Source organism: Microtus pennsylvanicus, chromosome 1 (assembly GCF_037038515.1).
Source record: "Microtus pennsylvanicus isolate mMicPen1 chromosome 1, mMicPen1.hap1, whole genome shotgun sequence".
Taxonomy (NCBI): domain Eukaryota; kingdom Metazoa; phylum Chordata; class Mammalia; order Rodentia; family Cricetidae; genus Microtus; species Microtus pennsylvanicus.
In genome coordinates this window covers 166,591,648-166,608,003 of record NC_134579.1, presented here as the reverse complement: position 1 = coordinate 166,608,003, position 16,356 = coordinate 166,591,648, and the positions used below count along the sequence as shown (strand labels likewise).

The 16,356-nt window shown below is 44.8% G+C and overlaps 1 protein-coding gene across 2 annotated transcripts in view; it reads right to left on the bottom strand.

The window, feature by feature from the left end:
- Nucleotides 1-258: 258 nt before the first annotated feature.
- Nucleotides 259-16,356, bottom strand: part of Fig4 (FIG4 phosphoinositide 5-phosphatase) — a 114,592-nt gene continuing 98,494 nt past the window's right edge. For both annotated transcript variants that reach the window (XM_075944939.1, XM_075944948.1), the window contains exon 23: nt 259-803. In XM_075944939.1, coding sequence (XP_075801054.1) covers nt 626-803 — 178 coding nt within the window. In that variant the 3' untranslated portion in view covers nt 259-625. The remainder of the gene's footprint in view (nt 804-16,356) is intronic.

Sequence of the window (16,356 nt, the reverse complement as noted above, 5' to 3'; positions counted from 1 at the left end):
TCCCAGTCAAAATTCAAAATTAGCACACAATCGGCCAGAATAAATTAAAAAATGTCCAACTATGAAGAAAAGGAAAACTGATTATTCTTCATAAGAGAAAATATTTAGGGCTGTTTTGCTACTGGGGTATTCATAGACCTTGCCATGGTTCCTAGCACATAGCAGATACTTATAAAAACCTACCAGCTTCATAAAGCAAAACTTTCTGTGACATTTTAGAATGTGAAGTTTCCTAAACTAGATCAAAAGCAAAACACCAACAGAGGCAATCATTTCTTTATTACCTGTAATTTGTAATTTGCATGGCACAAGGTGTGAAAAGCTTCAGGTGCAAAGGACTTGGGGGTTCACGTCTTAAAGATTTTACTTTTAGCATTGTTTTTAATTGTGTGTGCACACACTTGAGTACAGGTCCCTCAGAATCCAGAAGGCGGCGTTGGAGCCCTTGTAGCTGGAGCTGCTGAAGGTTGTGAGCCACTCAACAGGCATGCTGGGAACCAAAGTCAGACCCTGAAAGAGCAGTCTGTGTCCTCAGCCACACAGATGCTTCTCCAGATCCAGGGAATTCCTTTTCACAGACAACACCATCTAAACCAGAACAACTTTGTCTCCCCCAGGGCTTTCTTCATAAGTAGCGATTTCTGATGTACTCTCGGTACATGGCTGAGTCTTCTTTACCAAGGGGCTGCATGAGACCGTGGCTGGCCTGGATATGGGCTTGGAAGATCTCTGTAGACTTTTTGTCTACTCGTGGGGGCTGAACTTCATAGATGTTGTCTTGCGAGAAAGCTGAAATGGGAGTTCTGTAAGAGATAAAAATGAAGGCTGCATTAAAGAAAACCAAAAGGACTAGAAGGAGCCAGCCGTGAGCAGCACTGCAGTTGCTACTGGCCGGTTCTCCCCTGGCTGCAGACTGCTGGATAAACACTGCCTGGGAAGCCATCCCTGATGCCCAGGCAGGGCAGAATCCCTGTCTCTGGTCCTCATAGAATGACAGCTTTATAGTTTGTGTCCATTTGGCTCCCACTGGAAGCATCTTCAGATGGTGGCTATACCTAAATTTTGTTCTTTGTCTTTGAAGGCACTTGGTTTTGCAAAGGAAGATCAAGTAGGAATCAATGGAGTAGGAGACAGTCATAACTCTGACCAATGAGTTTACATCGGAAGGATGTTTGCTCATTGAACAAGTAGTCAGTAAATGAGAACACGGCTAACAATTACTTATGTGTAGTTTCTTACTTGAAATTCTGAAATACTAAAAAAACTTTGACAACCAAAAGCAACACTGCCTGGAACATCCGGCCCGACTACAATGCACTGTTCTCCCTTCCTCACGCTACTACATGCAAACGTTGTGTGCCATACAAACATCAGACACGGCCTCAGATCTCACTGGGGATGCTAGTATGAAGTGACTGTATCTTGGTGTGCTAACACTCACTTCTTAATTCCACAAGACATCTGGCCTCAGGCTTTCAGGCAAGGAACTGTGGATCTGAGACAGGCAGTTGCCTTCCTTTCTGAGGGACTCAAGCATCCTCTATTCAAAAACACCCCTCTGTTCTCACCCACACAGCCGACTACAGTGCTTGGAACCTCGACCCATCCCTCGAGGAAGACACCGTCTCTAGAACAGCCTTGTCAAAATTCACAGTGGCGGTGGCTGACATGCCCTCGACTTCCAGCAATGTGAATGGCCACCAGGTACTGCACACTTAGCAAGTCAACTAACAAGTCAGAAGTGACAGAGATGACACATGTGTGAGGGAAGCACGTGTGTGCTCAGAAGGTCAAACAGAGGCCAGTGGTCAGAAGGGACAGGACACTAGACATGGTGAAGGACAAGGACAAGTGACCACACACTTCATTACTTGGCCAACTTTCAAGAAGATTCTATATGCTCTGGGAACCAAGACTGGGGACCCAGTTTTGCTCCTGGGCATCTGGGAGGAGTCCTGGGCACCTGATGCTCACTATTTGCTTAGCTGGGACTTAGGAGCTAGAGAAGGGGTGTGTGATCAGCACAGTGGACCTCAGAGGCTCCTGGAACATTAGCTGTCTGCTGGAACCCGGGTGGCGCAGTAACATGAAGGAAAAAAAAAAAACACCATTCAAGAGTTCGTCCACACCCCTGAATCTCTGTTCATAGAATGTGCGGCCCTTAAATGTGAGCTTTTCTTACTCCTCTCAAATGCCATTAAGGTAGAGCCTGGAGAGATGACTCAGCAGCCAGACTGCTGGCCCTGCAAGTAAGAAGACCAGAGCTTAGATCCCTAGAACTCACACGAAGGCAGGAGGACATGGAGGTTGCTCATAGCTCCTGCTTTAGAAGGCAGAGATGGGATCCCCAGAGCAAGATGACTGGCTGGACTAGCTGGAGCAGTGAGCTCTGGTTGTGGCTGAGAGATTCTGCCCCAAAGAATAAAGCTGGGGAGATGGGATCCCCAGAGCAAGCTGGCTGGCTGGACTAGATGGAGCAGGGAGCTCTGGTTGTGGCTGAGAGATTCTGCCCCAAAGAATAAAGCTGGGGAGAGAAGGAAGATTCCTGACATCAATCCAGGCTTCCAGTCACACGTGCACATGTACATGCATACCTGTGCTCACACATGAGCCAACACACATGGAAACATGCATATACATAAGCTTATATATGAAAAGAAGAAAGGAAGGAGAGGGGGAGGAAGGGAGAGAGACAGGCAGGTAGGCAGAGACAGATGTTTGTACATCTGGAATGACTAGACATTTCCAGTTTTATTTCAATGAGATGTCCTATAATCTCTAGCCATTACAGGATGGTGTGTGCTATAATCAAAGGCAAATTTCAGTGAGACCCCCTTGATGTCTTCTCTTTCCTCCCTCCATCCCCCCCTCTCTCTCTCCCTCCCTCCCTCCCTCCTTCTCTCTCTCTCTCTCTCTCTCTCTCTCTCTCTCTCTCTCTCTCTCTCTCTCACACACACACACACACACACACACACACACACACACACACACGACAGAGAGAGAATGAAAGGGGTAAAGGAGGGATGGGAGGCGGGGGAAATGGAAAAACAGGCCAGGTAAAAGAATCCTGAGATGGCTAGATCTCATCACATGCCAGTGGATAGACTCTGTTTCAAAATATAGACACAGCAATATTGAACGTCTGTGTTTAACACATCATTATGGCGGATGACTGAGATACTATATGAAGCTATTCATAATTTACCTTAGAAAATTACAAGAATTCTATAGTTAATTTAATTCCAGGTGAGCATAAGGAGTCTTTAATGGTTGGTAATATTCAGGGACAAACCATTTTCACTAGACCTGTTAACAGAGTGCTTCCATTTATTTTCAGAGATTACCATCAAGTTAGCAAGCACAGCATCTCCTGGACTCCATGCTCAACGCACTACCTGTACTGCTCCGGCACCGGGTCCTTCTCAGAGCTCTTACATGTCCACCACCTTACCTAGTCCACTCTGGAGGGAGGAAGCGCAGGCTTCACACCTTCTAATACTCAGGTGAGCTATCTGTAAAGCTGAACTGATGGCCCCCATTTTCTCTTTGGATCTTGACCTCTGCATGGAACCCCATGTTGTGAGATTCCTGGCAAGCATAATAGCAGACATCCAACATGCAATGGTTGTTCAGAGGCGACTTCTGGGAACTTAAACCTTATGATCAGCAGGGGACGTGACCCTGCTGTCCCGGTGGTAACACAGATGGGATCACACACTTCCACCCAATGCCTTTGATTTCCTATCAAGAAATAAAGTGGGTGTCCTTGCTTTGCTTCTCAGAACCCAATTCACTGAAAGCAGAGTCACAGAAAACGATGACAAACTTGTAAATAGGAAACGCCACACACTGGCTGACATGGAATGGCAGGCAGGTTTAGGATTCCAACACAACACCCCATCCAGGAGTTGATACAAAGTCTACACCAGACGATAAAATGCCAATGTTAAAATACGTACTGCTGTGGTTGGGTCAGAAGAAAGCTCAAGACCCCACACTGCTGGGTAACAGCAAGGGCGCAGGAAGAGTTAGATTCACAAAGAGCCTTTGTTTCATGATCCAGTCACAGGGAGCCCCTCAGAGACTTCAGTTGCAGTTCTCAGAGTGTGGCCATGCCAGCCAGCAGCAGCAGCACCTGGAATCTCACCAGAACTAAAGATGTTCGGCTCCTACGCCAGACCTACTCCTGCAAGAGTGGCGGAGGGTGAGGCCGAGAAACGGCGTTTCAGTGAGCCTCCCAGATGACCGGACACCTGCTAAGCTCGGCAGCTTCTGGTCTAGCATGGCTGCTATCAGTTATACAGACAAAAGATGCAGAATGAGAAGTAAGATCTTATTTAAATTTTTACGATGATGGGAATTGAACTCAGGGCCTTGGATATTGTAGGCACACATACTACTGCTGTGCCATACTCCAATTACTTAAAATTATTTTCCTAAAGACAGGTCTTACTATGTCTTATCCAGGCTAATTGTAGACTCACAACCCTACTGCCTCAGATGTTTGGATACTAGAATTACAGGGGTGTGCCACTAGGCTTGGCTCCAGCTGTTTTCTTAAAGGTCTTATCTTGCATCTTAGGCTATCTTTGAACCCCTGATCCTCTTGCCTCTGCATTCCAACTGCTAGGAGAAATGTGTATTTTAAAACAAGAATGAACTTTCTCTTTTTCCTTTCTTTCCTTCCTTCCTTCTTTTCTTCCTTCCTTCCTTCCCTTCTTCCTATTCACCCAGCCCCCTCTCGATAGGGTGTCTCTGTGTAGCCCTGGCTGTCCTGAAACTCACTTTATAGACCAGGCTGGCCTTGAACTCACAGAGATCCACCTGTCTTTGCCTCCCAAGTGCTGGGATTAAGGGCGTGTGCTACCACCGCCCGGCAAATGCACTCTCTTTTAAATGACAGAATGCCACTAACCTTACACTGGAAGGAACAGTTTAAGGTTTAGTTATAAAGATATGAGCAGCAATATTAGATTCACCTCTTATTTTCTAATGAGGAGACTTTTTCTTTTTTACCTCCCCATAGACTTCTGCGTTTCTGAGGTGGGAATGAAGAGAGCATCCATGACCTCACAAGAGGCTGCTGGAAAGAGAAGGGGTGGAGGCAGACACCCCCACTGCAAGACAGTCTCCACTAGACTGATGACATCTGTTTCCAGATTTAAAAACTACACACGGCAGAAACTGTGACAGTGTTTTCCTTTGTGCATTCCAGTAGAGAGACCTACCTTATTATTGTACTTATATTACAAAAATATAAATAAATAAAACCGCCAACCCCACCCCCCCAAAAAAACCTCACATTTGCCTCCTGGCCACAAACAGAGGAAATATATTTTTAAGCTTCTCACAGCCTCAAAGGCAGAAAACCTATTGCCCCTCATTCAATTGCCAGTCATATTTCTAGGCATAAAATATGATAATTACATTGCAGACGCATTTCTTTTTATCTATGAAAAGCAGTTCCATCTTGACAGTGTGTTCCATACATCCCCCTCAGGGAATGTTGTGGTCTTATTTAGGATAATATATTTACCAATTCATTTACAGGCTGCTTAACACGTATCGTTTGGCACCTCAAACGTTGAGCACTGATGACATTCAGCCTTAAGTGCTGCTTCTGCTCACAGAAGAGAAAACACTCTAGGCAGAAATTCACTAGACAGATGCACCAGACGTTTCTAAGGAAAACCCTCATTGGTGCCTTTCAACATTCTTTGTTCAACACGGCTGCTGTGAACATAGCCCTTTCTGATAATAACCTCTATCTTACACCTGCATGCAGAACTAATGATTGAGCCCCTTATAGTTTAATTCCTGTTGTGAGGATTTTCCTAGCTCGCATGTACTGAGTAAGCAGTAATGTATATTAGCTTGGGAGGGGCTGCAATGTTTTTAGAATTCAGTGACTTGAGGAGCCATGGTTAGTGGCTAAGATACTAGATAAAATTGGGGTTAAACTGTCAGACATCACGTTAGTAACTCTAACAACCAAATAGGATAGTTTTCCATAAGTTAAAATCTTATGCCCTTTCTATGATCAGCATTTGGGCATCCATCAAACCCCACTAGGCATTTCCAGACATTCTAGTAAGAGTTCCACTCTGAAGATTCATTTCCCTTCCCAGTGTTCTGCCTGTTGCTAGCAAAACTTTCAATACTTTTATGATATTTGTATCATCAAATGCTTCCTTGTTGATCACAACTTAGCCAGAGAATCAAGAGAATGCCATGCTGAAGATTGGGTGATGGTTTTAGGCCATTTGGCTCAGTCTTTCTGGGAGAAAACACTTAGTAGGTCTAATTTGAATCCACTAAAAGATAGAGGTCACAGTGGAGCAAGACGTCAGCATGTGCTTCAGTGACCTGTCTTTGCTGTGACCTCTCTGTTTCATGATCTCCACCAGGGACTAAGAGCCCTCATCATCTAACTGCTGGTAGTGTGCCTAGCATAAGCATCCCCAACTAGATGGATCTTTCTTTCCGTGTCCTTAGTGACGTCAACTGTTAGCTTGTGGATGCTGATCTAGCATTTCCCCATCACTGTCCATGGCTTCCCTCTAGAGCTTTCAGACAGGTGCTTGTGTCTTTCCAACAAGACGCTCACACTTTTGGAGCCTAGTCTTGGGTCTATCAAGACAATACAGTGGAAAAGTATTCAGTTCTTCAGAAAGTAAAATCAATATACTTCTTTCTATAGCTAGCTAACATTCTAAGAGCTCGAATATAAACACCTAAGACCAAAATGCGGCTCTCAAAGTGTACAATATGGTAGCAGTTGGCTGTATGTGGCAATTTAAACTTACACCTAAATTAATTTGAATTAAGTATATTTTGAAGAGTTTTCAGTATTACTTGCCACACGACAAGCGCATGACAGCCACCTGTAGCCAAAGGCTTCTGTGCTAGGCAGAGCAGATGGGGGCTTCCCCATTACCACACAATGTTTCTAGAATGTCTTCACTGTTAGCTTTCTCCTCGGGATCGTGGGGTACTTGTCTTTCTATGCCCATCTCCATACTATAAACATGTGCACTGTGGTTACCAGCATTTACAGGCTTCCCAGTCTCACCCAGTTACTCAGTCCTTCTAAGAACTGGATGCATTGTTCTCTGTGCCACTTAGCAGGGGAGTCTTTCAAAATGACCTGATTGAAGCTCCTTACAAATGTATGGCTTTGCACACCTTGGCTGGGCTTCAGTCTGTTCCACTACCCTTCTTACAGGTTGTCTTATCCGTGTCCCGTGGTGGCTTCTCCCAGTCCACCGAGTCCTCCTGACAGAACCCTACTTATTACTGAGAGCTTTCTTCCCATCTGAACTGACACACTCCATTTTTATCTTATACATTTCCTGACACCAGCCCAGAGGCAGCAACTTCTTCTAGAAGCCCTGGTTCCTATTAGTGGGAAACTGGCATTCTAAGGCTACACTGCAGGTCTAGGAATTCTCATCATCAAGCCGGTGTGTGCGCGTGTGTGTACCAAGGAGGATGGACACAGAGGATGGCAGAATTTATAAATACTGATGATTTATTTACCTCACAGTGCTAACACGGCCAGCATCAGTATGACCCCGAGGACAGGCTTCGCATGCTCATCCTGTCATGGCTTGTTTGGAGCTGTCTTACATACAACAGTGCACACACTACTTGACCACAGAGCTATGACATCTTAGCCTCTCCTTTAAACCTTGACTTTGGATCTATAGACAGCCACAGTCTACTACTGACAATGAACTTCATATCCGTGACTGTGCTAATCAGCTTTCTGTCACTGTGACAGAACACTTGAGACAATCTGCTTATAACGAGAGGAAGGGTTTACAGACGTGAGGGTTTTCATCTATGGTCTTTTGGGCCTGCAGTGGGTCAGTGCATCCTGGTAGGAGTGGATGATAGAAGCTGCTAAGACCCAGACAGAGAAAGAGGGGAGGCCAGAGTCTCAATATCCCCTTAAGGGCACGCTCTTGATGACCTAACTTCCTTGCACTATGCCCTTCTGCCTCTCAATAGCGCCACTACCTGTGGACATGTGAGCCTTTTGGGTCACTTATCTGAGCCACAGAAATGTCTCTAGTCAAGCTATCTAAAGCTGATTTCTACTCTGTCTAAGAAAACAACACTCCCTGGGGTCTCAGCCACAATAAAACCCCATTTCTACACTTAAGCTTTGAAGAGAATATCCTTTCCTTGATAGTTTGAAGTATGGTCCTTACTTCTTTTTCTGGTCTGAGGTTCTGTATCCTTTATACCTTATGACAATCTAGCATTCTTTCCACAAGAAGTCTTTATGGAAGCCCAACAGACATTTCTCCCTTAAAGTTTCCTTACACACACTCTGGCGTCAGTCAGTGCAGGCCAACACACTCGGGCACGCAGTGTGCTCTCATGACACCAACTTAAGGAGTCTCATGCTGGCTTTTCTTTTTGCCTGTTTTAGCTGTCTTTCTTTGTTAAGGTGGCTATTTATCCATATTAAATATTGCTGATTGCCAGTATCTGACACTTTAAGTCATTTTAATGTCGTCTTCTTTGTTCTGAATGTAAAAGTTTTGTATCTGAGCTCATTTTGAGCTGGCACACTGCGTTTCCAACCTTTTATGGACTCATCTTGCTGGCACGTGTTTGATGTCGATGGGATGTTTGTAAGCTCTGTGCTCTGTTTTTCTCATAGCTTGTGTTATATGGGGCTGGCCTCTGGTACTCTCCTGCTGCATACTCCGTAAGATTCCCTGAGCCTGTGGAAGGCAGGGAAACCTTCCTAACTTCACAGCAATCCCTTTGTTACCGCATCTCTATGTCCAAAAGCATGCCAGCGTGCCCTCCAAGGATTCCTTTGTGTTCAGATTCTTACATCTGTTTTTTTTTTTTTTGTTTTTGAGGAAGGGTCTCATGTAGCTTAGGCTAGCCTTGAACTTGCTATGCAGTCTTGAAAGCTTGATCCTCTGCCTTCACCCCAAGACTGGGATGTAGGGCACGTACCTGCTTGACCCCCTCATCTTCACTGGCATTGTCCTGCTCAACTTTAACATCAGCAATTTCTCCTCAGATTTGTTCACTACCCAGGAAGAGAGCTTTAATGATTAGATTTTAAGGGTTAAAGTGATCTAGTCAGTTTCGCCTCCTTTTAGAATTCACTAAGGACAGCTGGACACATCTGGCACAATCCCTCCCAGAATTAGCAGCCAAACTAACATTACCTGCTATGACTTCCAGGGGGACCTGTCAGCTACTCTTGGTCCTCATGTTCTGAGCTTTGGACACCTGGCAGCTCCTTCCTTGTTTCTCCCCCATGCACAAACGCTGGTGTTATCCCCACTATCTCTGCTCTGAGACTTGACAAATACCCTGCCATGCTGTCCGGGGTGAATCTGCACTGTCACGTGTGCACGGCTGCCTGCTGATGGGCTTTGGGCAGATGACTGGATCGTGAGAGCTCCTACAAAACCACAGTTTGACCGACTGGTGGCCTTATTAGAAAGAAGCAGGATGTAGGAACTGAAGCCTGATTGGAGGAAGCTTCTGAGTCGCAGCTCTTTTTCTGGGCTCTGCCCCTGCCACTTCCACATGCTGCCTCGTGTGAGGGGCGCAACCTTGGCCTTCACCCCACCACATGCTCTGTTTTGTCATGACTCAGGAACAAAGGAACCAGACACACATGGACTAATAACCCTGAAATCAAGATCCTGAAAAAAATCTTTCTGAGTTGTTTCCATCAAGTATTTATTGCGTTAAAAAGTGACATTATGGCATTCAGTCTTGCTACCCAATTGTTTCTGGTTTTGCATGAAGATCCAGGGATAAAGAGCCTCAAAATTATTATGTTTGGGATGGGAGATGGCTCAGTGGGGTGAAGGTATGGGCTGCCAAGCCTGATGACTTGAGTGTGATCTCTGGAACCCACATGTGGTGTGGGAAGTCCTTCTGTCTATGTGTTGCTTTTATTGGTTAATGAATAAAGAAGCTGTTTAGTCAGCAGCTTAGCGGAATATAGCTAGGTGGGAAAAACTAAACTGAATGGTGGGAGAAAGAAGGCAGATTCGGGAAGACACCATGTAGCCACCACCAGGATCAGATGAGCCAGAACCTTGCTGGTAAGCCATAGGTACATGGTGATACACAGATTAATAGAAATGGGTTAAATTAAGATGTAAGAGCTAGCTCATAAGAAGCTAGAGCTAATTTAATTAGTGATTTAATTAATACAGATTCTGTGTGGTGATTTTGGGCTGAGCAGTTGGGAACAAACAAGCAGCCTCTTACTACAAATTGGCACTCCAATGTGTGCTAGCTAAATCCACATAAAACCTGAGAGGGCTTGGAAAGGAATCCTAGACATTAAAAATCAAAGTTTAGCTGCATTTTTGTTTTCAGATGGGCTCTGCTTGCTGGCGGCATGCTGCAGCTCCTTTAAGAGAGGTCTATCTGATTCAGCAGTAGCAAAACAAACAAACAAAAAACAACAAAAACCCACATGGTTTCAAAATGGCATCCTGGTTCGCCAGCACAAATGGCCCTGACTCTTTTGGGAGGTCCGGCCAAGGAGAATTTAAATGAGGTTTGTAAGCAGCATGTTACAAACTGCTTAATGGCTCCACATAGACCCACTGCATAATTGGAACTGAGGCAGTGTGTGCAGCTTGCAGAGGCATTTGCCCTGCCTCCACCATGCTGGACTGGGCACAGCAAGCAGGCAAGGCCCTGTTGGCCCTAGCCATGGCTGCTTAGCATTTAAAAAAAGCGGTTCTGGTCAGAAAATAATCACAGATATACAATAATGACAGATTCAGATGAAAAGACCTCTAAATGGGTCACAGCGTGTTTAAAAAATGTACGTAGGCTTAGGAGAGAAAAGAGAAAGAATATAGATGGTTATAAAAAGAAGTAAATGTTTTTTTTTTTTTTTTAAAAAAAAAGGTAAAGTCTTTAATGAGAAAGAGTACGGACAGTCATAGATTAAACGGAGTAAAGAAAAATAAGCCACGTAAAGATGGAATATACACAGAGAGTCTGGATTATGTATACTATTGTGTTTTCTTTCAATTTTTTGATTGCAGAAAGACATTTGATTCTTGGGACTGCTAAGCTAAGTCAACATATATACTTTAAAGGTATCTTGATTTTAAAATTTGAGTCTAAGGATTTGTTGCTTTGGAAAAGAGGTTCTTCTTTTGTTTCCACAGAGGATGAGAACCTGTGGAATCCTTCCAGACCAATGCGGTTTGATGGCCCAAGACCTCCTGAAAGGTCTCTGTGGACCGCCCTCCCCACCCCCGCTGCCAAGAAAATACTTTGCTCAACAAAAAGTAGGAAGCAGTTTGGAGAGAATTATGCTCATATTCCCAAATATTGTTTATAAATGTTTGTTTACATTTAAAAGGGGATATGTTATAGAGATTTTCACTGGTATGGATCTTGGTTTACTGGTACAAATTTAAGGTCAATTTTGTATATATATATATCTGTTCTTGATTAAGGTATTGTGTTTCTGCAGCTCATTTGAAAATTCAATGTATAATTAAGAAATATAGGTTAATAGAGAGTCATCTATAATAGTCAAGCTTCTAGTCATGTTAGGTTTTCTAGATATATAGAGATATATTTCAGTTATATAGGTATTCTTCAAATCTTTCAGAGACCTTCAGAATATGGCTTTTAAAATGTTTTAAGAGCTTAAGACTTTTCATGACAGTGAGACACATCTGTTCCTGGCAGCACCAAGCTACTTCAAGAGGAAGATGGACATCAAAGAGGCTCCTTATGGAGTTTTTAGCCATTTGGGCAAGAAACTGCTCTTGCCTGGACTGCTTGATGAACTGGACATGCAGGACCCACTGATAAATGACAGCTGAACTTGCCTAAAGGTGAGATGGCCTTTCAGGGTTGCCATTTTATGAAAGACTACTAGACATTCTGCAGGGCACAGAAGAAAGTGACTGACAACCTGCCAATATAGGCAGACCTGTCTTTGAATGTTCTGCTTCATGGAAAGGTCTGCTAGATATTATGGGCCTGTGGGCTAAAGATTGGATGCCCCAATGATACAGAAGCACTTTGGGTGACTGTCTAGGCAGTGAGATGTCTCTGTCAATTCTAGAGTTTTGGAAGTTGCTTACAGTGTACTTCCTGTTTACTTAGGTAATATATCCTTTTGGAGTTTTTGATGGATTTGAAGAATAGATAGTTATAGTTTTTCTTAGTTATGATACCCCTACTATTTATTTATTTATTTATTTATTTAGGTTTTTCGAGACAGGGTTTCTCTATGGTTTTGGAGCCTGTCCTGGAAGTAGCTCTTGTAGACCAGGCTGGTCTCGAACTCACAGAGATCCGCCTGCCTCTGCCTCCCGAGTGCTGGGATTAAAGGCGTGCGCCACCACCGCCTGGATAGTTATGATAAAAGATAAAATAGATATATTGTAACTATAATTCTTGCTTGATAACTGTTTTGTTATATGTAATTTACCATGTTAAAGTTAAAGCCTTCCCTTTTATTTAAACAGAAAATGGGAAATGGTGTGGGAAGTCCTTCTGTCTATGTGTTGCTTTTATTGGTTAATGAATAAAGAAGCTGCTTTGGCCAGTGGCTTAGCAGAATAGAGTTAGGTGGGGAAAACCAAACTGAATGTTGGGAGAAAGAAGGCGGAGTCAGGGAGACACCATGTAGCCACTGCCAGGAACAGACAAGCTGGAAGCTTGCCAGTAAGCCACAGGCATGTGGCTATACACAGATTAATAGAAATGGGTTGAATTAAGATGTAAGACCTAGCCCATAAGAAGGTAGAGCTGACAGGCCAAGCAGTGATTTAGTTAATACAGATTCTGTGTGGTGATTCTAGGCTGCGCAATTGGGAACAAACAGGCTCTTACTACACACATGGTGGAAGAAGAAGGCAGACTCCCAGAAGCCAGAAGTTATTCTCTGACTGTCACATATGTAATAGTGATATGCACGTGTGTATGAACACACACACACACACATCAAATAAACAGAAAAAAAATCCTCTCGTATTCTTCCTAGAACCCAACAGGCATACTTATCTCAAAAGCCGATTTTCACACATCTCCCAAGTGGACAACTAAATAAAAGACCTGTGGCATGGTCACGTGAGGGCTGCTCTCTTCGATCATCTACCTGCCCACTGTCGCCCCTGGCAGGCCTTGCTCTCCTTGGAGATGCTGCGAGCGCACCGCAGGAGTCCAGATGGGGCAGCTCTTATCTTCCTTCCTGATAGCGTTATTTTCCTTCACCACCACAGCATCTGGGAGCAGACAGTCTTTGTTTATAGGTTACTAGGTCACGTGAAGCCTCCTGTGGGCCTGATAAAAGGAGTTGTGCTCGCCCAGAGACCTTGGACTTTTAAGCTGTACTATAACAAAGAGGGGGCAGCTGGGTGGGTAGGGGGACAGACTATGACAGAGAGCAGGTCAGAATCTTCAGTACTGACTTGAACTCTCTTTCCAGTATACGGAGTTCACCAAAAACAAAAAGGAAAAACAAAAATGAACCCCCCCTCCCAAACAAAACTCAACCGTCCCAGACTCCCTTGGCATCTGGCTTCAAAATGTGACCATGCTTTTATTTACTGTAGCATTCACACGGTGCTTGGATTTGCAGCTGGGTCACATGGACAGAAGTACCTATTCTGTATATGAGGCAAAGGTGATTGCATTCTTCATGTGGCCAGAACAGCAGCGACTGTCTGAATATGGCTGAGGAGGCTGTTTTGGAGCCAGCAGCAGCTGTGCCTGCTTGCAGCCCCTCTGACAGTATGCCATGCAGTTTTGGGGGATGACTCCTGGAAACTTACTGTGCAGATTGTTTCTGCTGCCCCCCAATGATCTTGAACCCCCAGACCAAGTCACTCTCTGTTCGCCCACTCGAGCGGATCACACTTTCTGCAGCTGACTCCTGCCCATCCGGGCCAGCAGGAGGGTAAAGTACACCTGGCCCCAGGCCTCTTATCGCTGCTGAAGCAGGTACCAGGTTGTGGGCGGCTCCCAGCTGTAGACATGCGCACTTACAAGTGGCAGTGACAGTACTTATATACAAGACACAGGCATTGGTATTTTTGATATTCGTTTTATATTCTCTTCTTGAGAACTCTAAAATAAAAACGTCATTTGTACTCTTTATAAGAGTCGCCTTGCGAACCTAAAGAAGCTGAGTAAGAAGGTGAACCCAAGGAAAAACATATAGTTATCCTCTTGGATAAGGGAAGTAGACAAAATTGCCGGGGAGAAAAGTGGGATCTTGGGGGTGGGGTGGGATGGGGGTAAGGGGAGATGGGGAGAGAAAAGGTAGAAGGGAAGGAGGGGGGACTTGGGGAAACAGGAGGATCGGGATAAAGGAAGGTTGGATAGGGGAGCACGGAACCACAATTCTTAGTTAAGGGACCCACTTTAGGGTGGGCAAGAGAATTGACATTAGAGGGGCTCCCAGGTGCCCAAGCTGAGGTCCCCAGTTAGTTCCTTGGGCAGCTGAGGATAGGGAACCTGAAATGACCCTATCCTAGAGCAATACTGATGAATATCTTGCATATCATCCTAGAACTTTCATCTGGCGACGGATGGAGATAGAGACAGAGACCCACACTGGAGCACTGGACTGAGCTCCCAAGGTCCCAATGAGGAGCAGAAGGAGGGAGAACATGAGCAAAGAAGTCGGGACCACTAGGGGTGCACCCACCCACTGAGACAGTGGAGCTGATCTACTGGGAGCTCACCAAGGCCAGCTGGACTGCTACCAAAGAAGCATGGGATAAAACTGGACTCTCTGAACATGGCGAACAATGAGGGCTGATGAGACGCCAAAGACAATGGCACGTGGTTTTGATCCTACGCAATCTGCTGGCTTGGTGGGAGCCTAGCCAGTTTGGATGTTCACCTTCCTAGATATGGATGGAGGGGGGAGGACCTAGGACTTACCACAGGACAGGGAACCCTGACTGCTCTTTGGACTGGAGAGGGAGGGGGAGAGGAGTGGGGGGAAGGGGAGAGGGGTGGGAGGAGGGGGAGAAGAGTGGGAGGAGGGGGAGAAGAGTGGGAGGAGGGGGAGGGAAATGGGAGGCTGGGAGGAGGTGGAAATTTGTTTTTTTCTTTCTTTATTGTCCTTTTATCAATAAAAAAACAAAAAAAAACAAAACAAAACAAAAAAAAAGAGTCGCCTTGGTCATGGTGTCTCTTTACAACAAGAGAACAGTGATTAAGATACCATGCTACTTCAGTATAACCAGATCTCTGGAACCCAGGAACCCAAGACTTTGGGAGAAGTTTAACTGTGGTGAAGAGGGTTCCTGTTCAGTACTAAAACTCAGCCCAGAACCACAAAGCCATGCTCCTGCTTTCCCTCCTCCCTCCTACACAAACCAGTTCTAAAGCCATCCCACGGGCAGATGTCTGCATAGGGAGGCAGCCTCTGACAGCCTGGGGGTGCCAAGACCCAGGTGGCATGAGGGCACACACTAGAGTGGGTACTGGGCCTCTCTAAGAGGAGAAAGACATTCTTAAGGCTGGTGTCTCCATTAAGGGAGCCACAGAACTGAATGGAGGGTACCTACTTGTACTGGGGACAAGACTGGATGAGGGGTGATGGGAGATTAATTACACACAGAGACTATCAAATGAGCACAATAACAGTCATAGGGGTTAAACGTCTCACTGTTGGAGAAGATGGCCTAGCATGGAAAGGGGGCAGTCTGTAATAAACTCTGGATTCTTTGTTTCATTATTACATCATTACAAACCTACAGATATAAATGTATTTTATCTGTAGTTGTAAAGATGTTGGATATTTATGTGGGTAATAAAACAGATACATAGTAGATACATATGTAGCTCTGTATGCAGTTGTGTGTATCTGTGCACGTCAATGTGGCATATTCTGCTTGAGTGGGCCTGTGAGCGGTGACCCTGCAGCAGCAATAGGTACACCTAGTGCCAAGATCTTGACTTTAATATAATCTTCCAGAAAAAGAATCAGGGACCCTCAGAGAAATGACTGATTTCAGGGCTAGGACAGGCAAAGAACACGATGAGCCCAAAGCATCCTGTCCCAGAAATCGGGACGCGCTCTAGGAAAGATGAGAACATGTCCAAAGGACATGGGGGCAGGCTGCAGCAACTCTGGTGAAATTGGGGACAATCTGACTAGCAAAATGAATCACGACAATGATGGATTATGTCCCACTGGATATAATAATTCAAGATCACATAGAGAGGAAAATAAACATGAAAAATGCACGGTCTGATGAGCAAAAGTTATTTCTAAAATTTGCAGGCACCTTGCTAAAATATTCATTAATTAAAAGAGTAATTTCACAGTAGAAAAGTTCAGAGCTTACTACTTACCAAGAA